The 25452-nt window shown below is 39.1% G+C and overlaps 2 protein-coding genes across 2 annotated transcripts in view; one reads left to right on the top strand and one right to left on the bottom strand.

The window, feature by feature from the left end:
• The window catches only part of LOC103505051 (cathepsin B-like cysteine proteinase 4), a 3470-nt gene extending 2858 nt beyond the window's left edge, over positions 1 to 612 (top strand). The window contains exon 6 of the mRNA XM_008469359.3: positions 174 to 612. Within this exon, the coding sequence (XP_008467581.1) occupies positions 174 to 388 (215 nt within the window). The 3' untranslated portion in view covers positions 389 to 612. The remainder of the gene's footprint in view (positions 1 to 173) is intronic.
• Positions 323 to 25452, bottom strand: LOC103505064 (cadherin-86C-like). The gene is made up of 21 exons (XM_026820452.1): positions 25432 to 25452; positions 22915 to 22998; positions 22606 to 22731; positions 22009 to 22149; positions 21763 to 21886; positions 18096 to 18285; positions 17646 to 17736; positions 17167 to 17319; positions 16643 to 16810; positions 16016 to 16166; positions 15571 to 15746; positions 15151 to 15247; positions 14395 to 14484; positions 13934 to 14126; positions 13535 to 13631; positions 4365 to 4504; positions 4055 to 4149; positions 3312 to 3623; positions 2643 to 2832; positions 1880 to 2187; positions 323 to 1745 (listed from the first exon to the last, which is right to left on the bottom strand). The coding sequence occupies exons 1-21, from the start codon at positions 25450 to 25452 to the stop codon at positions 913 to 915; spliced, it is 3780 nt and encodes a 1259-aa protein (XP_026676253.1). The 3' UTR covers positions 323 to 912.

Here is a 25452-nt window from a genome sequence, read left to right as displayed (position 1 = left end):
AATTCCCTCTATCAAACCTCTTAAAATTTTCGTTGTTTACAAATAATGCAGGAGGTATGACTATTAGGTAATTCTTCCCCGAGTGTCCCAGTATTTTTATTAATTTTCTACGGAACGTAACAAAGTTACCGAGTCTTAAGAAAAGTACCTAACAAGAAACTTCCGATTTTCAGGAGTGTACAAGCACATCAGAGGGAAGCGTTTCGCTCATCAACACACACTCAAACTGATTGGCTGGGGTGTGGACAAGCGGACACCTTATTGGTTGCTGATAAACAGCTGGGGGAAACTTTGGGGGGATCAAGGCACGATCAAAATATTACGCGGGAAAGCTGAATGCAATTTGGAATACTACGTGACTGCGTCTATTCCAAAGAGAGACCTGTGAAGTAATTTTTGACAAGTTATTGTTTTGACTGGACACCCAAAGATCAATAGAGAGAGGAAAATAACTTTTTACATTTCAAATGTAGTGAGAACCCAAAGATCAGACACCTAATGCTTTCCATTTTCCAATGGTGTAAGGCACTTTACTATAAATAAATGTTAGAAACACAGTCTATAAATACAGGTAGGTAAATACGACATTTCATCTTTTACTTGTTGCTGAAAGTGTAGACATGTTTATTTTATTATAATACGTATATCAGGTGAAAACTTAATAGCTATACAACATTACAACATCCATAGGTACATAGAAAGGTAAGTAAAATAAAATGAACCTATGCTTATTGAATGTGGTTACAATATACTTCATATTTACAATATTTAAAAGACAGTGATTTATTTCATTTGTTCAAGTAAGAGCTTGAACTGAACATTTGGGTTTAAATACAATATGTACTTTCAAAACTGACAGGTGACTTTTTCCACCTTGCCTATTAGTACATAGGTACTTGAATGATCCAAGATTTATGAGGGAGGGGTCTCATGTGATGATTTAAGTCTCTCAGTGGCTACATCATCATATGCTATAGTAAACACACTCTTCTTCTCAACAAGTTGCTGATTCTTCTTCAGTTTCATTGTACTATCTGAATGATCATCTCGGTTATCTTCAAATCTCACCGTTTCGTTCCTCGTCTTCACCATTCTATCCGACGAAGAGTCTTGACTTTTCTGGAAGTGTACTGTTTCTCGCTTCTCTTTCTTCATCGTTTTCCTCGTTTGTCTTCCCATTAACTTCATCCGTTCCTCTTCTTCCATCATTTTCTTCATTCGTTCCCGTTCTTCTTTCTTTCGTTTGTACCATTCCATGTAGCGTGGTTGCACAGGTGTTTGTTGTTTGTCTTCTCTCATCTTGTACGAGGTAGAAGGTTCGGATTGGTACTCATGTTGCGATCGTCTTCTAGCTAATAGTCTGGACTTTATACATGGTGGTATGTATGGGAACGTACCATCACTTTCAATGTCACGAAGTATTGGATGCGAATGTGTGCGGTAGATTGTTTTGTTATTGGAAGAGGAAGAGCTATCGTCTGTTTGTGTATAGAAGTAGAGACTTGACATGCTTGGCGAGATGTATCTCAGTTTCATGGAACTCTTTTTATTGCTGGATCGGTTTCGTAAGGAATATTCACTGCAGTTTTCTGTTTCCTCTAGGATAGGTGTTTTTATTTGATATCGGCGAATCCTGTACTTCTTCCTATGATAGATTTCCGAGTCACTATCGCTGTCATTGTCACTTTTCACTTGACGTTTCGGCGGTCGTAAATGCTTCAAGTGTACATCGTCGGTTTGGGTACCTGCAAAAACATTTCCCCATAAGGCATTAGTAGAGCTTAAATTTAACTTTAATGTGTACCTAAACCACCAACCAAGCCTAAAGAAGACCAATCCGATGTTCAGTAAAATTTGAAACGTTCAAAACATGTCTTACCCTTGGTAGCATCGGTCTGCGTGGCAGCACAAGTGCCTCCCGGTAAACTCTGTGTGTCTCCAGCCTGGTTCAGCAATTTCCTCTGCTCCTCCACTAGAAACCTTGTCACTAATAAATCCCGCTGTAGCATGGTCAAACCTCCATTGCCATCAGTATGTTTACTTAGCTCTATCAATTTTCTCATAACGTCATCATCCCCTTCCCTCTCTCCCTCGCCTTGAGTGACTGGTATTGTAGACTCCATTTGGTTTCCATGGACACCGCTTGTTCTAGCAACCTGGCCTTCATTTATGTCGTGGTCCAGTGATCTGAAAGTGACGTAATATGGAATCCTTCTGTTACAGTAGTAGATAAAGGGTTATTTCAATTTTAGGTAGGTACATAATTTTGTCATTGCTACCGTACATGTACCTATATACCGCAAAAAAAGTATAGGCACACAGGTATGAGATTTCTAGATTTTGTTCATCTCATAATACTCGAACCTGAGCACATGTAGAGGATAGGACACCATATTCACAAATCAAAATAATATGTTGTTGTCTATTACTGTGGAACTGTTGAATGATAACTGAGTAACAATAAGTTCCTCTACTTATTGATTTACCTATATTGAGATCGTTAACCCTGCACTGCATGGAGTGTCAAAAAAATCATGCAGTGAAAGGTTAACCGCTATTATTGATGTAATGAGATTGTGAACCCTTCACTGCATGGAGTGTAAAAAAAATCATGTATTGAAGGGTTATTTGACAACTCTCACCTGCCCTGTTCAGCTCGAATATTTTCCTGTGATATATTCTCGTCATATCGTCTCCATTCGTCCCCATGCAATTGCTGTCCTGCATACTGCTTGTTCTGATCCTCTATAAACCTCTGCATGATCAAATGCTTTCCATGATCATCCTGATCCTTGTGAGCTTGAGTGACTAGTCGCATGATCTCAGCGTTTCCTGTAACGAGAGTGGAGATTAGGAAGGGATCGAAGAACCACTTGAAGTCTTGACACAATATTGATAGAAAATGTTATGTTGAAAGCGCTCCCGAGTTGGTTAATGTTGGTTATCCATTTTAATAGGTCCAAAATATGCAACATAATTGTTTTAAACGTACATGTTCCCTAAATATTCTTACATTAGTCAGGTCTTAGAGTGTGTGTACTCATATCCTACAAGCTGGAACGGGACGGACTTCCATTCCTTCGCAATATCTTCACACATACTTTTTTTAGATGTTTGATAAAGGGAACTATAAGAACAGAGGTTTTATCGTCCCGAAATTGGGAGAAGAAGGACAGCGTAGTAGAAAGCCAGCTTTTTCCGAGAACGACCGCTATCTGGTTAGGGAAAAGCTCGCCCCGAAGGGAATCGAACCTTCGACGCCGCGACGTAGCGCTTACTAGATCCTCCAAGCGAACTAGGCTTTCTCATACCTTCTTTCATAAAAACAGTCTGCCTCTGATTAATCTGTTGTTCATCATCAAACTCCTCCATATGGTGTGGTTTACTCTGAGGTAGTCTGCTTGGATCCAGCACTCGATATTCCTTGCTATCCCCTACATCCTCCACTAGCATGGCGTCGTAGTTCCTATTGGATCTACCGAAGGAGTGGAAGGATCGAACCGGGGACTGTCTGGATAGGAAGACGACACGATCCCTGTTGCGGACATTACCCTCAGGATGAAGGTAGTACACCTCAGGCTGCTGTTGTTGGTCGTTAACGTAGAGGGGTTGGGGCTCGAAAGCTGGGGATGAGAAGATGGACAAGGTTTATTAACTGTATTGTTTTGTACAAAGCTTATGGTACCTGAGATCAGTATGATTTTTCCATTTCTTTTATCCTTAAGATAAAGCTCATGGTATCTTAAAGCTAAAAGAAATTGAGAAATCACAAGGTTTATTAGGTGAGTTTATTTGTGATGTAAATTTAGTTTTGCGTATTTTGTATTTACTTTTTTGATTTCGTTATGATTGAGTGACTTTTTTTCGCTTATTGGTCTCAATTTTAATTTTCTCGTCTAGGAGACCATAAAAAGAACTACGAGGAGGTGAAGGAAGAGGAAGAAGAAGTCTACTCACTAAAACTATGTAAGTGAGGCGAAAACTCCAATTTTCCCTGACAAAAGCAAAATATTACTCATCTTTTGAACTAGCTACCTACAACACTGGGTCTTACCTTGTACCCCCACTGATTTGGGTCCGGAAGATATGCTGCGAGTGAAATGGCTGATCTTGGTTTGTTGTTCTGCAGAATGAACTTTTCGGTTCCTCCTAAAATTTAAGAAGTCAAAAGAAGATGATAAACACTGGCGTCCTCCCTTCTCCATGTCCAGAAGGGAACACGTTTTAGCAACTTTTTGCGGCTGCTTGTGACAATGCCATAAAATTTGAAATATTGTGTCCAATAAGACAAATGATGAGTTTGCCCATATACCTAACGGCATAGTACCTAGGTAAACCAACTAATCTAATATTGAGTCAGTTACCTATAGCAATAAGCGAAGTAAGGACAGCAAGGACATAGTAGACAGCAAAGTGCTGTCAGTAGAGCCAAGAGGAGGAGTAGAAGTAAAAGTAAAAGCCACCAGAACCAAGAGGTGCTACTTGCTTCCTTGTATTTGGCAACCTGGAAAAGAAAATGAAATTTCAGAAGCAGTGCCACCAGAACCAAGAGGTGCTACTTGCTTCCTTGTATTTGGCAACCTGGAAAAGAAAATGAAATTTCAGAAGCAGTTTTTTTTTTTTAAGAGGTTTGACAGAGGGAACTGTAACTGCTATGTTCTTATCAAGAATAATAATAAACTGAATATTAAATAAAATAGGTAGGTACATAAATACTGATTTTCTTTAACCAAGATCGAAAAATTCCCGGACGGACGGGCCCCGCTTGTTGATCATGGTTTTATAGAAAATAATAATTTCGAGGTTATGAATTTGTTTTTAACTTAGTTATTCATTAGAATCATTAGTGATGGATTAGCAAATTAATTGGGGGTTGCTACCTAATTGGGGGTTAGTAGGCTGACAAGCGTAAGTTCAATACCGTATCGGTTTAGGTCGAGGAAAGGGGAGGAATAGGTACGTTTTGCTAGATACGAATACAACGACTTATCAACTACCGTATCGGTTTAGGTCGAGGAAAGGGGAGGAATAGGTACGTTTTGCTAGATACGAATACAACGACTTATCAACTTATCTACACTTACTCTCATGTTTAGGAACGAGAAGAAATTATTCTCCTCGTTTCTCTTGAGGTGGGGGAATAACTTTCAGTTCATCACTATTCTGATTTACATGGCCAGAAATTCAACCAATAATTTGCAAAGACATTTTTCAGTTCCGCAATGGTCAGTCCATCCTATTTCTATAGATTTTTCATTAAAACAAACACATAAAAGGAACGAGGAAAAATGAACCCATAATAATAAATCGATCTTAAGAAAGTAGAAAGTGAAATTTCATTTGACCAAATTTCGGAAAAAGTCTGGAGTCGGCTTGAATCATACGATACTCGAAGGGAATCACGTGATTCACGTGGACCAATCAGAATCGAGGAAAATGTCTACGTGACAAACTTTAGCTTTCTACGCATTTGGAATCGGCTAGCAAGTTCAGTTTTCGGCCAGCGTTAGATACTGGCTACTTACCAACCTGTTTGTTCCCTAATTGTGGCCTGGATGAGACCTATGGGAAGCCACAGGGGCCCTTTTTCTGAAAAATGTTCAGTGAACCACTAAAATTTACTTTGGCAGTCAATCAGAGTTGAGGAATATTCTACGTGGCAATAAAATATTTTACTTTCAAAATTTGCACGCATTTTGGAAACGCCTCACTTTTCAGTGGCGCGGGGTAGTATAGTATTCGTGATATAAAATTCCATACCTCGGCTGGGATTGAACCCACGCCCTCCTGTTTACCAGTCAAGCGCCTTGACCACTACACCACCGAGGCAGGTATATTCTACGAGGAATATTCTACGTGGCAATAAAATATTTTACTTTCAAAATTTGAACGCATTTTGGAAACGCCTCACTTTTCAGTGGCGCGGGGTCGTATAGTATTCGTGATATTATATTCCTACCTTTCCGGTTGCCAGGATACGACTTGTTATCAGGGGAGTAATTAATTATTACCAATTCTAATTCATCGAAAGTAAACACTCATAACACTGTTATTATTTTTTTCTTCATCTTTTTGGCTAATTAATTCCTGTCAACTTAGAAACATTGTATAATCCTTTCTTCTCTCTCACAATATTATCTCCCTCCCTCTCTCTCTCTCTCTCTCTCTCTCTCTCTCTCTCTCTCTCTCTCTCTCTCTCTGTTTTGTCTTTCATTTTTGTTTACTCCTGGCAAGATGAAAATTTACATAATATGGTTCGTGTCTTTGTGATGTTCGTGGTAATTCGCTTGTCGTACAGAAGCACCCGGGTTCGATTTCCGGCGTCGACAAAAAATGTAAAATAAAGAAAAAGAAGGAGAAAAAAAATCTCCCTCAAATTCCTCTTTATTCCTTCTTTTTTTTCCATTTCCCCTTGTTTTCCCCCCCTTTCTTTCCACCCTTTGTTTTTGTATATAATTTCATGATAACACTATTTTGTACATCAAGGGTGGGGTGGTAGAGAATGCCTTAGGCATTAACCCCACCCTTGATCAAACTTTATTTTGTATTTATATTGTTACCATCTGTATCTGTAAATAAAGTTTGATCCAATTGTATAATAATAATAATAAGGAGAAGAAGAATTGAGCTGAATAATTATTTAAAGAAGAATAATAAAAAAAAATCGAAGTGTACCTATTGGTAATTCGAATGCTAATCCTAACTTCTATGGAAATGCATTTCTCTTCTCCTTTTTAGCCCGTCCTTCCTTTATTATTACGATAGTAATAAAAAAAGGTATAGTGGATAGGTGAGTGGATGGGCTATTGTATTCGCTTCGGTGTCGTCTGTCTGTCAATCATGATTAGCTTTTTTAATCGGACCGAAACAAAGTTTTCATTCCACCTACGTATGTACAATGTACATAGACTACATAGGTAGGTACTTCGTAAAACTAGAATCTGATGAAGTAAAAACAGCAGTCTTAATTTGTGTCCACACATAGTCGATCATGATCGATCGACAGCCGTCGACTATGTGTGAACACACCTTTAGAGGATAAAAAATGCTATCTTTTTTTAGAAGTAGTAGGTATGTACAACCTACACCTCTGGTACCTTGATTTTACTATGCTTCTTCTGGGTTTCGAACCACAGTCACACATCTTCTTTATAAACTCAACAATCAACAATGCACTATGAAAAACAAATTCAGTAAAAACTCAAAAGTACCACACGCCACTGGTGCGAACAAGGAAAATCAGAATCTAAAAATAGAACTTGTGAGAAAGTAAAATTTGAAAGTTTCTCAGGCACCCTTGCTATAGGTACCTACCTGCTGAATTTGTTTTTAAAGCCGACTCCACACTTTTTAGCCCGTCCTTCCTTTACTATTACGATAGTAATAAAAAAAGGTATAAGGGACGGGCTATTGTATTCGCTTCGGTGTCGTCTGTCTGTCGGTCGGTCGGTCTGTCTGTCCCCATAGAAGGACTTATCCAAACCTGGTCGACCTATATAGTCCCCATAGAAGGACTTATCCAAACCAGGTCGACCTATATATCAAATTAAAGGTCTTTTTACCAGGAATACGAAAATGGTGGTGCAAATTTTGTCAAGAGAACCAAAAAGCCAAAAAAAACTGGTTTTTGGGGATTTTTTTTTTCACATTTTCTCACACAAATGAGCACTCAAAGCGAGAAAGTTTTAGATAACACTTCAGTCGATCATTTAAGACCGGTTTTAGCGTCACCTATGTTAAGCTACGGCGAGCAAGGCCAATAAATGGATGGGTGACTTAAAGTTATTTGAGTAATTGTGGGAAGAACGGGCTAAGAATCGCGATTCACGATTCTTTTGAAATATTCGACTCTTTGAATCGACTCAGAGAATATTTACCCATCCCTCAAGACCGTCCCCCATGGTAAGAACAACATAATAGTAGTCTGAGGAGCAAAGAACAAAAATGAGAGGCAACCCCTAGACTAAAATACATACATATGACATAGATACTGGCTACTTACCAACCTGTTTGTTCCCTAATTGTGGCCTGGATGAGACCTATGGGGAGCCACGGGGGCCCTTTTTCTGAAAGATGTTCACTGAACCACTAAAATTTACATTGGCAGTCAATCAGAGATGACGAATATGGACGACCATTATGCCAAGCTGTTTCCAGACTTCCCGCAGAAAGTCCTGAAGATCACCTTAACACGGCATCTGACTACATCTTGCCCAAGGACGACCATTATGCCAAGCTGTTTCCAGACTTCCCGCAGAAAGTCCTGAAGATCACCTTAACACGGCACTCAATTCTGGCATCATTAGATGATTCACATTCTCTATAGTGATAAGTACGGGAGGGGACAATTATCCGGGTAGGAGAGAGACGGTTCTCCTGGATTGAAGAATCCTGGATTGGATTACTATGGAATCATCGGACTGGATTAACAGTAGGATAAATGTTTGGTGTGTGTAATATGGCCTTTATTTAACTTGGAACTTCAGAATAAGTGCTTAATGTTATAAGTCCCCTCACATGGTCAATATTAGTGACACTAATTTCGGTATGGTAGGGTAAATGCCTAATATTGCTCGTATGAGGGGAGTACCCATAACGCTAAAGTACACTACCTATTTACAGGATTGGGCGGGGGTTTCTCTTTCAGGTGGGATATGGACCTTATACTTGATGCCCCTATAGGGGGTTAGAAGGAAAAAATTGAGGGGGGAAAAAAAGGTAGCTCATTACTATCAGCTGGTTGAGGGTAATGAACTCATAACTATCAGCTGGTTGAGGGTAATGAACTCATAACTATCAGCTGGTTGAGGGTAATGAACTCATAACTATCAGCTGGTTGAGGGTAATGAACTCATAACTATCAGCTGGTTGAGGGTCAAACTTTAGCTTTCTACGCATTTGGAATCGGCTAGCAAGATCAGTTCTCGGCCAGCGGTTGATCGGGTCAGTCGAAGTTGCGGTCCTTTAGAATTTTTTTCAACTTTCAATTTTTAAAACGCAATAATGATAAATCAACTTAAAATCAATTTCTTTTAACATTTTTTCGGTTCGTTCGTTTTCGTTAGTGTGGTGCTTTCATAACGTAAGTAAATCAAGGTGTCTACTGACAAAGGGTGGGTTACCCGTAGGGGACACACCCGGGGTACAGTACCAGGGGTGGGTGGTACGTACCTCAAACAGATTGGAGGCATGAAATGCCTTCGTCCAGGGATGGCTTGTAGGAGTAGAGATCTAAAGGGTAACAATAGTAGGTAATGAGGAAAATGGGAAATTAGGAAATTAGTTATGGGGAAAATGGAAAATTGATTAGCACGTAGTCTTAATATAATGGGTGTGGTCCGCCACGTGGCATATAAAATCGAGTTAAGTAGGTAATTATTATTGATCAAATTAAGTAATTTTAAGCAGATATCCTTAATTATTTCAGTAAGTAAATAGTAAGTGGTTTTTATAAGTGGTCTTTACTAGATGGGCTAGTACCCCATCAGTGTGGCATGTAATATTAGATACCTAAAAAATCCGCCCCGGGCGGGAATCGAACCCGCGGCCTAGCGCTTACAAGGCAGACGCACTACCAACTAAGCTAACTAGGCTGGCAGAAGCAGTTTAATATAATGTAAATAGCTGTTTAAATTACTAGGATAAACTTATTTCCTCTGCCTGTGTCTTAGCAAATGAAAGATTAAGTCTTCTTTACAACTAATTTCGACTTTATGCCGTTACCAAGTATTACAAAGAAGACATCAGAGTCTATTGTATTGCGTTGGGTTTATTAGTAAAAGGATAATGATTTCTGGAAATCTAGACCGTCCCCCATGGTAAGAACAACATAATAGTAGTCTGAGGAGACCGTTACCAAGTATTACAAAGAAGACATCAGAGTCTATTGTATTGCGTTGGGTTTATTAGTAAAAGGATAATGATTTCTGGAAATCTAAACCGTCCCCCATGGTAAGAACAACATAATAGTAGTCTGAGGAGCAAAGAACAAAAATGAGAGGCAACCCCTAGACTAAAATACCAAAATACAAATATATGACATTATGACATATGTAGATACATACCTATGGGAAGCCACAGGGGCCCTTTTTCTGAAATATGTTCACTGAACCACTAAAATTTACTTTGGCAGTCAATCAACAGATGGGCTCATACCCCATCAGTGTGGTATGTAAGAAATAGTATTTATTTTTAAGTTGCAGGGTTCGATCCCCTGACGAGGAATTGTTTTCTTGGAAATGGGAATTGTGATGTTTTTTCCAGTTGAATAGGCTTTTATTAGGAAAGTACTGGGTTCAAACCCCAGGAATCGTGTAGAGACATAGTGAAAGCTGGTTTTTTTATTAGGAAAGTACTGGGTTCAAACCCCAGGAATCGTGTAGGGACATAGTGAAAGCCGGTTTTTTTATTAGGAAAGTGCTGGGTTCAAACCCCAGGAATCGTTAGAGACATAGTGAAAGTTGTTTTTTTTATTAGGAAAGTACTGGGTTCGAACCCCAGGAATCGTGTAGGGACATAGTGAAAGCCGGTTTTTTTATTAGGAAAGTACTGGGTTCGAACCCCAGGAATCGTGTAGGGACATAGTGAAAGCCGGTTTTTTTATTAGGAAAGTACTGGGTTCAAACCCCAGGAATCGTGTAGAGACATAGTGAAAGCTGATTTTTTTATTAGGAAAGTAGGTACTGGGTTCAAACCCCAGGAATCGTTAGAGACATAGTGAAAGTTGTTTTTTTTATTAGGAAAGTACTGGGTTCGAACCCCAGGAATCGTGTAGGGACATAGTGAAAGCCGGTTTTTTTATTAGGAAAGTACTGGGTTCAAACCCCAGGAATCGTTAGAGACATAGTGAAAGCTGATTTTTTTATTAGGAAAGTACTGGGTTCGAACCCCAGGAATCGTTAGAGACATAGTGAAAGTTGTTTTGTTTTATTAGGCATGACTATCAGCTGGTTGAGGGTGATGAACTCATGACTATCAGCTGGTTGAGGGTGATGAACTCATGACTATCAGTTAGTTGAGGGTGATGAGCTCATGACTATCAGCTGGTTGAGGGTGATGAACTCATGACTATCAGCTGGTTGAGGGTAATGAACTCATGACTATCAGCTGGTTGAGGGTAATGAACTCATAACTATCAGCTGGTTGAGGGTAATGAACTCATAACTATCAGCTGGTTGAGGGTAATGAACTCATAACTATCAGCTGGTTGAGGGTAATGAACTCATAACTATCAGCTGGTTGAGGGTAATGAACTCATAACTATCAGCTGGTTGAGGGTAATGAACTCATAACTATCAGCTGGTTGAGGGTAATGAACTCATAACTATCAGCTGGTTGAGGGTAATGAACTCATAACTATCAGCTGGTTGAGGGTAATGAACTCATAACTATCAGCTGGTTGAGGGTAATGAACTCATAACTATCAGCTGGTTGAGGGTAATGAACTCATAACTATCAGCTGGTTGAGGGTAATGAACTCATGACTATCAGCTGGTTGAGGGTAATGAACTCATAACTATCAGCTGGTTGAGGGTAATGAACTCATAACTATCAGCTGGTTGAGGGTAATGAACTCATAACTATCAGCTGGTTGAGGGTAATGAACTCATAACTATCAGCTGGTTGAGGGTAATGAACTCATAACTATCAGCTGGTTGAGGGTAATGAACTCATAACTATCAGCTGGTTGAGGGTAATGAACTCATAACTATCAGCTGGTTGAGGGTAATGAACTCATAACTATCAGCTGGTTGAGGGTAATGAACTCATAACTATCAGCTGGTTGAGGGTAATGAACTCATAACTATCAGCTGGTTGAGGGTAATGAACTCATAACTATCAGCTGGTTGAGGGTAATGAACTCATGACTATCAGCTGGTTGAGGGTAATGAACTCATAACTATCAGCTGGTTGAGGGTAATGAACTCATAACTATCAGCTGGTTGAGGGTAATGAACTCATAACTATCAGCTGGTTGAGGGTAATGAACTCATAACTATCAGCTGGTTGAGGGTAATGAACTCATAACTATCAGCTGGTTGAGGGTAATGAACTCATAACTATCAGCTGGTTGAGGGTAATGAACTCATAACTATCAGCTGTCCATAAACACTAATTGTTCCCTTCTCTCCTTCTTTAAAGGTGGATAAGTGTGAGGTGCCTGTCTGAATACATCTTTACCCCCAGGATGACGATTCCGGAATGCCAAGCTGCCTGCAGACTTCCAGACCATCTTCAGACTACCAGACCATCTGCAGCATATTCAGTACAGGCACTTCTATACACTGCACTCTGCCCCAGTCCTTCAGGATCACCGCATCAGGAATCACGGTAGGATAAATGGTTGGTGGTGGGACTTTTTTTAAGCTGTTGGGTTTACTCGTATGTATGTGAGGAGATCTATGAGAAAATGGCTGTTTTGCTAAATGGTCTTTCTTTCATAGAGCTTCTTTTGTGTGTTGAACTAATCCATTTTCTCTTTCAGGTTCGGTAGGGCTTGTAGGGACACGTTAGGGCCTGTAGGGACTTGTTAGGGCTTTGTTAGGATGTCACTAATCCGTTTTCTTTTTCAGGTTTTTTTTGGTATTCCTTTTGCTTTCCATTTTTCAAATTGACGGCATTTGGGATACCGGTAAATTATGTGTTCTACATGCGAGTAAACCCAATATGATTCTCATGTCAGTGTGTGAGAATGTTCCTACAAAATTTTCTTTTTTGATCATCGAGTACCAAAATAATCCCTTCATCCTTCCTTATCCTCTACTAATTCCTGGATTCACAGTTGACTGACAGGTACCTTTTCTAGGGACAGCATCCTGTCAGGCAATTGGTAATCCAGGTATTGGTGGCGGTTGTTCTAAACTTCTGTGAGCTCTGATCTTGAAATTTGTCGCGACGACCTATGAACTCAAAACGAGAAAGTTTTAGATAACACTTCAGTCGTTATTTTAAGACCGGCTTTAGCGTCAAACTTACCCATTGCAGGGATCAACTACAATAGCTCTTGGTCTCTCTACTCTAGCGATCATGACTAGATCAGACCCATCCAGGTTCATAGCATAGATAGAATTGTTACTCGAATCGGTCCAGTAGATTTTCTTCTGTGTCCAATCGTATGATATTCCTTCGGGATTAATTCCTGGGGAGAGAAATGGAAGAGATATAACAGTCGTTATTTTAAGACCGGTTTTAGCGTCACCTTTGTTAAGCTACGCCGAGCAAGGCCAATAAATGGATGGGTGACTTCAGTACTAGGTATATTGGTAGTTATTAGGAAACATTAAAAGAAATAAAGGGAGAACGGGCACTAGTCTTGATTTTAAATCATTACATGAAAGTAAAATCAAAAATCAAATCAATAATAAACTGAATATTACACAAATTATTTACCTAGGTATTCTTTAACCACGATCGAATAAACTACGGGCTAAAAAATTCCCGGAAGGACGGGCCTAGCTTGGTATTACTATTGTAATAATAAAGGAAGGACGGACTAAAAACTAAGAATTTTTCCTCAAATCCCGCATTAACTTACGTTAGAATTGCCGTCTTCACTTGTCAACCTGTTCTTGACTTTATCCACGTCTACAAAAGTGTCCGAATTGTATTTGACTTGCGTATTTACCAGAGTCCTGAAAATTAAAGTATTCATATTTTCATAATCAAATTTGAGGATAATTTCAACCTCTACCAGCAATCCCACCTTGGATACCCTTAGTTCTTTCCAACTCTCGTTGAACTTCCGAGGGAAGCAACATTGGGCCTAATCTTTATTAGAGTTGGTGACCTAAGATACATGTCATACATGTCATGTGTGATTTACTAGCCCTCTTGCCTCTTACCTAGTAGAGAGTTGAAGGCTCTTGAAGCCATTTGTCTGTGGTCCACCAGACCATTTTTGTGGTACCCCTGAACTAAAACAAGCCAGCCTCACCTATCATAGTCTTCATAATGAGGTCTCGTATTCACAACGCTCACTCTTCCTCCTGACATCTCGGATAGGATGTCTTCCAGCTGCTTCCTCTCTAGTTGGGCTTGGGAGTGTGGTACCAGGAATTTGATGTTCCGTACTGCAGAGTCCGGGGGATAAATTCTTACTTGAGTTGTGGACCATTTGTGTGGTACCCCTGAAAATGGAATCTTGGTTGATTTTATTGATTTTCTGAGAGTAGTGAACCTTGTGACCTTTTAAGTCATGATGCTCTCTCTCTCTCTCCTTCATTCATCCCTCCTCTCTCTTCTTTCTCACTTTCCCTCTCTCGCGCTTTCTCCTCTCCTTTCCCTCTCACTAGCTTCACCTTTTCTCTTTATTCTTTCTCCACTGTTTATAATCGAGAAATTATGTAGGTAATATTATAGAAAAACTTTTTACACTTTTTTCAATGGAGAGCTTACCCATATCATAAGCCCTCACTGTAAGAGAGGTGACGATGTTTGGTTCAGTTTGTCGTTTTGATCTAGAGGTCGCAACCACTCGTAGTTCTCCTGAAACACGTAAAATAACGTCCTTGGTCCTGGTAGGGTGGAATTAAGGTATAAAGGTGGTCCAAAAGGAAGATATTCACCTGCCTCGGTGGTGTAGTGGTCAAGGTGCTCGCCTGGTAAATAGGAGGGCGTGGGTTCAATCTCAGCCGAGGTATGGAATTTTATCCTCAACATAATTTGAGAATTTGACCACAATAATAACTATCAGCTGGTTGAGGGTGATGAACTCATGACTATCAGCTGGTTGAGGGTGATGAACTCATGACTATCAGCTGGTTATAATAGTAGTAGCCTACTGCTGGAGTAAAGGGACTTTTCAGTCCTATTCGAGCAGTATAAATAAGCACTATTATTATTATTATTATTAAATAAAATTGTTTTTAATAATCTTAAGAAATACTTAAAAAATTAAAATCAAATAAAAATAAATAAATTATTCTTATCAAGACAATTTCGATTGAGATGTTTTACTACTTTATTGGAGAGTAAATCTTCAAGAGATCAAGACATCCAGACCCATTTTCTACCCATCCTCTCTCTATATTAGGGCCCCGGTAACCTCATGTATTGGACGTCATTTCAAGGCCCTAATTTGGGGTCAATATATTCCAATAAGGAATCTGAAGAGGCAGGTCCTAATTCTCCTAGCTGCCTCTTCAAACTCACCTGTTTCTGGATGCAGACTGAACTTATTGTCGTAATTTCCGCTGATTATTTCATATCGGACAATGTTGTTGGGCGCCTCAGCATCTTGATCAGTTGCCTGCAACAGAATATGAAACTTTTTAGTGGATGGACATTCAAATAGTCTCGTACAATGGCGGAATCTCCTCAAAATAAAGGTCAAATGCCGAATGTAGTGGGCAATATTTTCCAATCAGCTTTTAAGACCCTGCCTTTTGGAGGCCTACCACTCCTACTAGTCAGGAGCATTGACTATCGGCCCAAAGGTTCGGATCTTTTTCAGGGTGGAAGTTAGAAGTTCTTTGATCGTTTTTCTCCCGGGATAGGTAGGTATGTAACAAGATGTAGGTACCTGCGTAATTATCCTGAAGTAACACGGCTCCGGGTTATAATCCAACTTACTTTTATGAAAGTCCTCTCGGAAAAGTTTCGTGAATCGGACGCCAGAACGAATTCAAATGGGGTCTGTACAAATATGGGGGCATTGTCGTTGACGTCCAGGATAGTAAGTTGAAGAGGCACAACCGTCCGAAGACCTAGGCCTTGCATGTCCCGGGCTTCCACCTGAAACTTGTACTCTGGAAACGGAAGATGACTCAATCAAATTTAGGTATCAATGCATTTTCCCCCTTCTTCACCAAAATTCCTGTAGGAAATGGGCTTTTCATCCCTTTTAAAATATCTAGGAATAAAGAGATATAAAAATGGACAAATAAAGTGGTGCAATATTTAAGCTGTTAAGCTAAACTGACTACCTACATGTCCTACTAAATAAATAAAGCATTGTACTGTACGAGTACTATACCCTATATTTTAATCCTATTTTTAAAAGGTTCACTTTGCCTACCTGAGGCCTCTTCCCGATCAAATTGCTGGCCATTGGCTATGGTGATGTCCCCGGTATGAGCATCCAACTCTAAAGAAGAGTTCTTGTACCCTAGAATGGCAGTGTAGAGGATTTCTCCTCCTAAATTGGTGTCTACATCTGTAGCTTTCACCTGAAAGAGGAAAGATGGGATGAGTGGATAAGGCAATTAACCATGTATTCGAATTTTCAGATAGGTAGTACATATTTTCGAAACTTTTGGTCTGCTTTTGATGGCTCGATGTCCTGTTTGTTTTAACTTCGATTTCAGTATTTTGCTTAATCAGAAGAATAGATTGTTAACATCTTCTGGAATGAATTATCCTAGATGTCCTAGACTAGAACAATGTGGCGAAATCCCTGACACAAATATGAATAAAGTACCTACATATGTAAGGGTTTCAGTCTTACCTTGAACATCTAAACAATTATGTTGTTGCTGTTTTGAGGTTTTCGATTTTATCTAGCCGAGATTACTTGGCCCATCCCGAACCGCAGTCTACCATCATGAGGACTAAATCTAAACAATATAGATCTATATCTTATACTTACTCACTAGTCTTCCGGCAAAGTTTCAAATCTCAGTCGTCCTCTCATTTAAGCATTTACCTGAACGACTTTTTCGCCAGCCGTGGCATTCTCAGGAATCTTGGCAGTGTACAGGGTGGCAGTGAATACAGGAGGGTTATCATTGACATCATTGATATACACGAGGACAGGAGCTTGGGAGGAGAGGAGGTTGGAGGATGAGTCTGAGGAAATCTCCTTGGCTACGATCTGAAAAATGACAATCGAATTAAATTCACCTTCAGTAAGTCCTTCGACTCCTTCGCTTTCAGTTTTTCATTTCCGGATAGGTATCTACATGCATCAATTCCTGGACTTTGGTTTTTTATTTAACCTTCTATGAAATAGGTAGTTAAGTATAATTTGAGGTATCTATCTTAGGCTAAAAACAGAGTGGAGTGGAGAGCATACCTCATAGAGCATCGAGCAGGTAGAGGAAAGCGATTAATTCAAACCGCATGTATCTGAGAGCAAAAAGCTCTATGCTCTTTTCTCCCCGCTCTGTTTTTAGCCTAAGACTTACAGGATTTAAGTAGAAAGTAATTTTACCACAGGTACTAACTTACCACAAACGAGAGTGTTCGAGTTCTCTCATAATCCAGATTCTTGTTATTTCTCACTCGTATTGTGAACTGAGCTTTCCTCTCCACAACACTTGGCCAGATTTCGAACGTCCCATTGTTGTTTTCCAAGGTCAATGAAAAAATCCCATTTTTACCCTGGGGAAAAAAAGAATATTGATTAGATAAAGCATTACATAGGTAATTATTTTAGAGTAAAGAGGAAGATTAAATAAAGGATTCTGAAAAAAAAGTAAAAATATTGTTCAAGAAGTGTTAGAAATGTTGAGGCAAACAAAGGTAACAACATTTGCACTTTTGTAATTTTGACATCTCCACCTATGGGGTCTTAGCACATTGCATACACACACTAGTTGTTGGGCGTTCATACAAATTATTTCCTTGTGAATACAAATAATATTTCACTGTTTTGTGGGTTCAAATAAATCAGGGAGGGGTAACCTGATCTAGTTACTAATTCTTACCATATTATCGTCAGTGACTTGGGTGTGAAATGATTCAGCGAATATCAGGGCAGTACCTTGAGGACTATTCTCATCCAGGTGGGTGATATACCTGGAATACAAGATCAAGTTTAGAGTGCTGTAAAATTGAATATTAGTAGAGAGTAGAGAAGCCCTTGCAAAAGAAATAGCAAAGGTTGGGTGCTAAGGGCATCCACTCTTAAATTCTTCGTAGCCAAAACAAATGTCAGCCCCAAAGCAATGACCCTAGGGCTGATTGAGAGGCTGACGAATGACGCTGACCCCGTCTGAAGTGACTGAAGTCTGAACACGGGAAAAGGCGAATAAAAAGAAGAGCAGTAGAGGGCACAATATATTTTATGTATTTAGTTTAAAAAATAATTTACACAATACCAATTTGACTTGTAATTTTCTAAGTCATTAGAGATGTTTAAAATTAATTCTACTTACTGAACAGTGTCGAAATACGGAGGTGTATTGATAGCCTGATCAAAAACTAGTGCGATAGTTGCGGTAGAGGATTGGGGCGATGGTTCGTTCAGATCTTTTCGTTCTTCCTCTGCCAAAACCATGAGTATAACCGGTTGCCCACTTGCCACCGTGTGTAGTTCCCGATATGGTTTGGACAGCCGAATTTCACCTGAAATTTGTTGAGTACATGTGTACATGAATATAAATTGTGACAGGACTTTTTTGTTACAACTCCTATTTAATGGAGGAGTTGCAAATGGGTAAAAATTATGAATAAATGGTCGATTCCCATGTAAAAAGTTGGGAAAAATCAAATCTGAGGTCAAAACTCCGAAATAATAACTGTAAACGATCGAAAATTCAATTTTTATTTTCCGTTCTAATGAAGATGTGTGACGTCAGACTTAACGCAGTTGCTATTTTCGTCCGCTAGGTAGCGCCAGTATGCAAGCGCGCTAGCGGAGGAGCAGATTTTTTTTACACCTTTTTTATTCGTCGTACCTTGGCCCCCAGGGCGTTGTACCTTGAACCCTAAGGATGTTGTACCTTGAACCCTAAGAATGTTGTACCTTGGATGGGGGCCAAGGTACAACGTTTTGAATGAGGAAATTCTGGTACGAAAATATACCAGGGGGCCAAGGTACGGCGCGTTGAATTTGGGGGCCAAGGTACAAAGGGTTCATTGAGGCCAAGGTACAAAGGGGTGACTTTTTCCGGACTTCTGGAAAATTCTACTATAAAAAATTGGGCAATCAAATTGCAATACCAAGAAAACCAAACCTTACAAAATTTGCTACCGATTGGTAGCGGTTTCAGTTAGATAAAGTAATAATAACTTACCTTCCAATCAAAACAAAATTTTTTAAAAAATGTTCGAAACACAGACCAAAACACGACTTTCCTAATTAACTTCTCAACGACAACTGATTTGTTTACAAATCAAATTGCTATGAGCTCGTAGTGAAATTACGCATCAGATACATATTTTTCGGACCCGATAGGTGGCGCCAGAGCAGATAGGTACCTAATACCTATGTAGATATTGCATGGAAAAAATTCTCCAGGTCAAATTATGAAAAATGTCATTGAAGAAAAATGAGCTCGTTAAAAAAGAAGCATAAAACAAGTTAGGTAGATATTTATAGTAGGTACCTATAACCGTATGCATAGTACCTATGTACTATGTATAAAGCTATAAAATACATAGTGTCTATGAGTACTTAACCTACATTTTATACAAGTTGACAGTTTTGCCACTGTCATCTCAAGGAAAAATTATCTTAATAATCAGGGTTATTAATAAAATACCTAATAACATTTGTACATTATTAGGATAGACGTTAGAATCTGTTATGCTTATGCTATACCAAAAGTCTCGTTATAAAAACTAAAACTAGCCTTCGGCCTCGGGAAAACAGTTTGAATAATAAATACCTCCGGCACTACAATAACGCCGGGGATATGAGGGAACTGAGCATTGATATTGAGAGCAGCATCAGTGGCGGTGAGTGAGGTGGGGACCGTGGTAGTGTCCCCTCGCGTGTCCTTCACTATGATTCGAAACTGGAAAACTTGCCCGGGCACCAGGACTCGATCCAAATACACGTTAGCTTCACAGAAACTGGAATTCTTGGAGCATGGAAGACTCTTGATTTTAACAACGTAACTGCCAAAATCTGAAACGAAACATGCGAAAGATCGTCATTCGTATCCAATGTCAATTTGCCAGAGTTCATTCCCACTTGTCCTTCGGAAAAAATAATAATAATAAAAATCGTGTCGTGTGTAATGGGAACACTCTCACTACAGGACATTCGGAAAAAGTCGTATAAAACCCCATCATGGCAAGTGGGAAAGGGCTCTAAGTCAACAGGCCGAGTTCAGTCTGAAATAGGTATCTATCCAGCAGGAAGTCCCAAAAAGTCCTCGAATTCACTGTTTTACTCGGAACGTGCTATATAATTATTATCTCCAGCAGCCCTAACTAAATAATACTTATTTGGTGATTGGTGTGTTTTTTAGGGTCTATTTTTTATGAACGCCTAGAATCTAAAGAGTTATGCAATGTGCAACAAACAAATGATATAAATTAATGCTACTATTACTATCCCATTACCTGTCGCGTCAAAAGTCAAAGGATAATCCTTGTCGCTGTCGGAAGCACGTAGGCGGTAGATGATGGTACCTAGCTTAACACTGGCAGGTATGAGGAGGGATCTCATTTGGGTCGAAATGTCGAACACTGGATAGTTGGCTACCACGGAGTAACACATCAATACCAGCAGAAACACCTGGGGGCTCATTTTGGGGCCTGGAATGGCAAGAGTTTGAAAGGAAGTGCACCTGATTACCCACCCAATCACTATCAGGTGGACCTGACATTTACCCCTGATCAGGTCCGTCTGTCAGGTCTACCTGATAGTGTGTGTGTTCATCAGGTATCAGGTAGACCTGACAGACGGACTTGATCAGTGCCTCATATCACCAAAGTATGGAGTAGGTATAATAGCCAGTGGAAAAGCAGAATTTTGAAATTGGACGAATTAGATCGAAATATGGAATTGTAAATACTTTTCCATACTTTGGTGTTATAGGGCACAGGTGTACCTGATTCCGAGTGACTAGCCTAATGGATTTGGGATAGTTTAGGTTATTTTTGTTTGATTGTGTATGAAGCTTGATTGAATCTAATCAAACTTACCAACTACCAACAATACACTTACCTAGAGTTCAAAATCAAATGACTAATTCAAATAACCATTGGAAAATCGATCGTTCAATCAGATTTGCATTTTTTGTCGAGCGAATTTCGAAAGAAAACATCGTTGGTGTTCATAAACGCCTTCTTTGGTGGCTAAAGTTGGATCCGTGAAATTTCACCAGTCACTCATTGCCTTCTGTAACAAAATGAAACCATAGATACCCGTTGTTACAGCAGATACCTACCAACAAAGGATAAGTAGCTACCAATAAATACGTTGGTCCTTTGCTCCTCAATTGTAAAGGAAATATTTATCGGGTATAGTTTTTAGCTTGTACGAAATTGCTTTAGAAAAGTAAGCAGTCATATACAGAATGACGTCAGAAAGACATTAAATTTGAGCTCAATTTTATTGACTCAAAAGAGCACAAATACAAAGGTGTACCCCTCGCTGTTGTTTTACTAGTGAAAATATGCTAATGCCGTAAAGAACCTACAAAGAGGAAGTTTTCCCACTGTAAGTCGGATAGTGCTAATAGAAGTTACACCATTTGATTGGGCATGAAAAACGACTTAAAATAGACTATTCAAATGCTGGCGCAAGATAGAGCAAAGTGGCGAGAAATGATTGAAGAAATATAGAGCTACCTTCTCCAATAGAAGACGCAACCTATGAATGAATGAATCGATTTATCTCGGGATCTAGAAGTTGTAGGAGACAAAGAAAAATTCCGTTGGTCCTCATTTTTTCTGCTCTATGACTTTGAAACATGACCTAAGTAAGCGCAACTGATCTATTGAAGAAATGTCTTAAAAATTCAAATTTCACTATAGCAAATACTACTTCACTAAATGGCACTAAAATTGGGTTTCCGGTACCCTACTTTTTTTCAGAGTGAAGGGAATCAACTAGAGATTTTTTTTTTTCCTCCTTAAGGATTTTACCTGTTAGCTCATTGATGGTGAAGAAAACAGTCATGGGATGACCTTCCGATACTAGTCCATATTTGATGGTCCTTGGATGTCCTTTGTCTCCATCTATGGCAGTGATTTTTGTTAGGACATCGTTCTGAAGGAAAACAATGATATCAGTTTTTCAGCAGTAAAAATAGTAAAATAGGTTTGTTATAGAGAAAGGTTCTAAAGTTCTAAACTGATTGGGCGTTTGATACAAGAAAATAGAACACTTACCATAGTCAAGTTGGGTGCCAACTGTATTACTGGTTGTATGTTGATGAATATCGGGGGTGTGTCTTGCACATCATCCACCACTACAACCACTTCAAACCCGGCGATATTCCTGGAATCCATGCCTGGCTCAACCAATATGTCCTGGAATTATTTAATTTAACCAGTTTCCATTTATTTGTTATTTGATACAAATTAAAAAAAAAAAAAAAAAAAAAATCCAATCAATATGGTATACTCATCCGTAAAAGCATTTGCTTGTGCCAAGGATGGGGAAATATTCCAACAAGAAAATCAATGATTGGTACTACTATTCATAAGTTCTGGCAAATACTAAAAGCTACCAAGGGAATTCCTCCAGTTTAAATGTTGCTGAATGAGACGTATAATTTCAAGCCCAAGTATTTAGAAATAGTTTCAATGTACATAGGGTTAGGCCGTTAGGTAACGTGAAAAAATACCCCAGAGAAGAAATATTGTAGAATTTAGAAGAGACGATAAAGGAAAATAATATAAGTATGGTATAATAAGTCAAAATAATTATTTATGTACCTATGTAAATTACAAGCTATATTTTCTTAATATTTCGCTAATTCTTACGGTCGCCAGAATGTCCAACTTATACAAGGTTCGCGTTTCAAAATCCAGGGGTTCTTTGAGCAGAATAATGCCCGTGGTTGACTCCTTGGTGGTGATCTTTGTCCTCATTTCAAATGCTGAGGACCCCTAGGACAATAAAGAAAAAATTGTGCTATTAGAAGAAAGTGACAAAGTAACTTTATGATTTTTTTTTTAAATGGAAATACCTACCTACTATATAGGTAGGTACGAGTGCAAATTTATTTCGACTCTGGGAATCGAACCCCGTACCCTGTGTGTTATCATTGGACGGAACATGGCATAACTTACCCAAAGTTCAAGTTCGGTCAACTTTCTGGCTTCCAAATTTCTTCTGGCAACCACATACTCAACTTCGGTTCCAACTTTAGCATTCTGAAAAAAATCAAAAGGCAGGCAAATTTCAAAGAGCGTCGAACAAACGAGACATACCTATACACCTGTCGGACAAACATAACACAATAGGTACACAATCGTAATAGGTACCTACTTTAAATTCTTATTATAATACCATTAGTAGCTTTACCTACTACATAAATGTTTGTATAATGTATATGTAGCTGGTAGATTCTTATGTACGAGAACTACATATCAATTTGTGTTGTACGAGTACCTAGGTAGGTACTTGGTTTTGTACTTTCTCAACTTCATTTCCTGAAGTAGGTAGGTACTTCCAGAATACATAGTAATAAATCGTCCCGAAGAAAACTACTGACTGAAAGGGATTGAAAAGGGGGGGGGGAGAAGAAGGGATTGAAGAGTCGTAAGAGGGGGTTTTTTTTCGAGTGGACTTGGAAGCTAAGGGCTATGTTCGTGTTAGGGTAATAATTGAGGCCAAGAAAGCTTAAGAAGTAAGAGTTCAGCGATATCTGATGACCTCGTCGTATGTTTTGTGAAAGGGGTCAGTGCCCACCGCTCGCTATCATGTGATTAGCGAGAAGCGAGTCTTCTACTTCTCCTTCTTTCTGAATTCTTCTTTTCTACTTCTTTTAAACTTCTTCTTTCTCGTCTTTCCTACTTCTTCTTTCCTACTTATTTTTCGTCTTCTTCTTTCCTACTCTTTTTAGCCTGTCCTTCCTTTATTATTACAATAGTAATAAAAAGGTATAAGGGATGGACTATTGTATTCGCTTCGGTGTCGTCTGTCTGTCACCATAGAAAGACTTTTCCAAACCTGGTCGACCTATAAATCAAATTAAAGGTCTTTTTACCAGGAACACGAAAATGGTGGTGTCCAATTTTGTCCAGAAAACCATAAAGCCAAAAAAAAAAGAAAAGAAAAGAAACTGGTTTTTGGTGGATTTTTTTCACATTTTCTCACACAAATGAGCTCTGATCTTGAAATTTGTCGCGACGACCTATGAACTCAAAGGGAGAAAGTTTTAGATAACACTTCTATCGCAACAACTCTTTATGAAGAAAATTCTAATTTTGAGCGGGAAAAAGAGAGAGATAAATTATAGAAAGTAAAATGGGAAATGATCGTGATTTACTGAAGTTTGAAAATAAGTCACCAGTAGCTACCCCTAATAGATATAGGTAGATATAAATGATATAATATATGTACCTAGATAAATATGTTAGGTACTTTTGAAATCTATTTAATTCCTGTAGGTATTTAGGAAAGTACTTACCAACAATGCAAACTGGTGCAAGTCGTACTATCTCAGATTACATATTATTTGATTTAGTAGGTAAACCATTTCATTTTGGTTATACTTACTGCGAGACACACATTTCTACCTACAAAATCGTGGGAATGTATAGAATTTTCATTGAAAACAATAATATCAACAACCGTCAGAGAGCCTTTTAATAAAATTGACCCCCATGCAAAAAAAGTTATTTTACACTTGACCGTTCGCTTCGAAATGAAAACATTTTTTTACCTCAAGACGCACGAAGGTAAAACATGGGTGAACAGTAATGGGTGGAAAGCTTGACTGAAAGTCCACATGGTCATTGGGAAATTCTTCGTAAGGTGGAAAATTAGAAATACAGAGGGGGGTGTAAATTTCCGCTGGTGGTGGTATGTTGAAAAAAAATATATGCATAGGTAGGTAGATATATGTACCTATCTAAGACCAGCCACTCACCCTGAGAGCGTCTGTCAGACCTGTGTGAGACCGTCTTAACGTGTGTGACAGAAAAAGCTCAAGATCTAGGTCTGTCAGATGGTCTGAGAGACCTAGGTCTCAAGATTTTTCTGCCACATACGTTAGGACCGCGGTTTTTCAGACGGTCTGAAGATTTTTTCGCCACACACGTTAAGCCCGCGGTTTGTCAGACAGTCTGAGAGACCTAGGTCTGAAGATTTTTTCGCCACACACGTTAGGACCGCGGTTTTTCAGACGGTCTGAGAGACCTAGGTCTGAAGATTTTTTCGCCACACACGTTAGGACCGCGGTTTTTCAGACGGTCTGAAGATTTTTTCGCCACACACGTTAAGCCCGCGGTCTGAGCGTGAGTGGCGGTCATAATAGGTATATCTACCAAGTGGTAAAGCATCAGCGTAGGTAACTATAGACTTACGAGTATCCAAATGGAGAGGAAAATACACAGTGCTTAATGATTCAATTAAGGCTTGATTGAAGTTTGGTGAAATCGGCTATTATTAGAGGTGACATCATTTACCGCCTTCGTGGAAAGTTTTTGGTGTGGATAATTCTAAGTGCTAACGTAACATTTCGTAAAGCCGTAAAGCCATTCTTTCAACGCCGTAGGAATAGCGTTTCAAAACAAGAAGTAGGTAAGTACCTACATGATATTAATTAGGGATATTTATACGCAAGTCGATCCAGGATTGACCTTGATCCCCACTACCGTCAT

Source organism: Diaphorina citri, unplaced genomic scaffold (assembly GCF_000475195.1).
Source record: "Diaphorina citri unplaced genomic scaffold, Diaci psyllid genome assembly version 1.1 scaffold148, whole genome shotgun sequence".
Taxonomy (NCBI): domain Eukaryota; kingdom Metazoa; phylum Arthropoda; class Insecta; order Hemiptera; family Psyllidae; genus Diaphorina; species Diaphorina citri.
The sequence above is the reverse complement of the archived record's forward strand: the minus strand, read 5'-3'. Positions and strand labels throughout refer to the sequence as shown.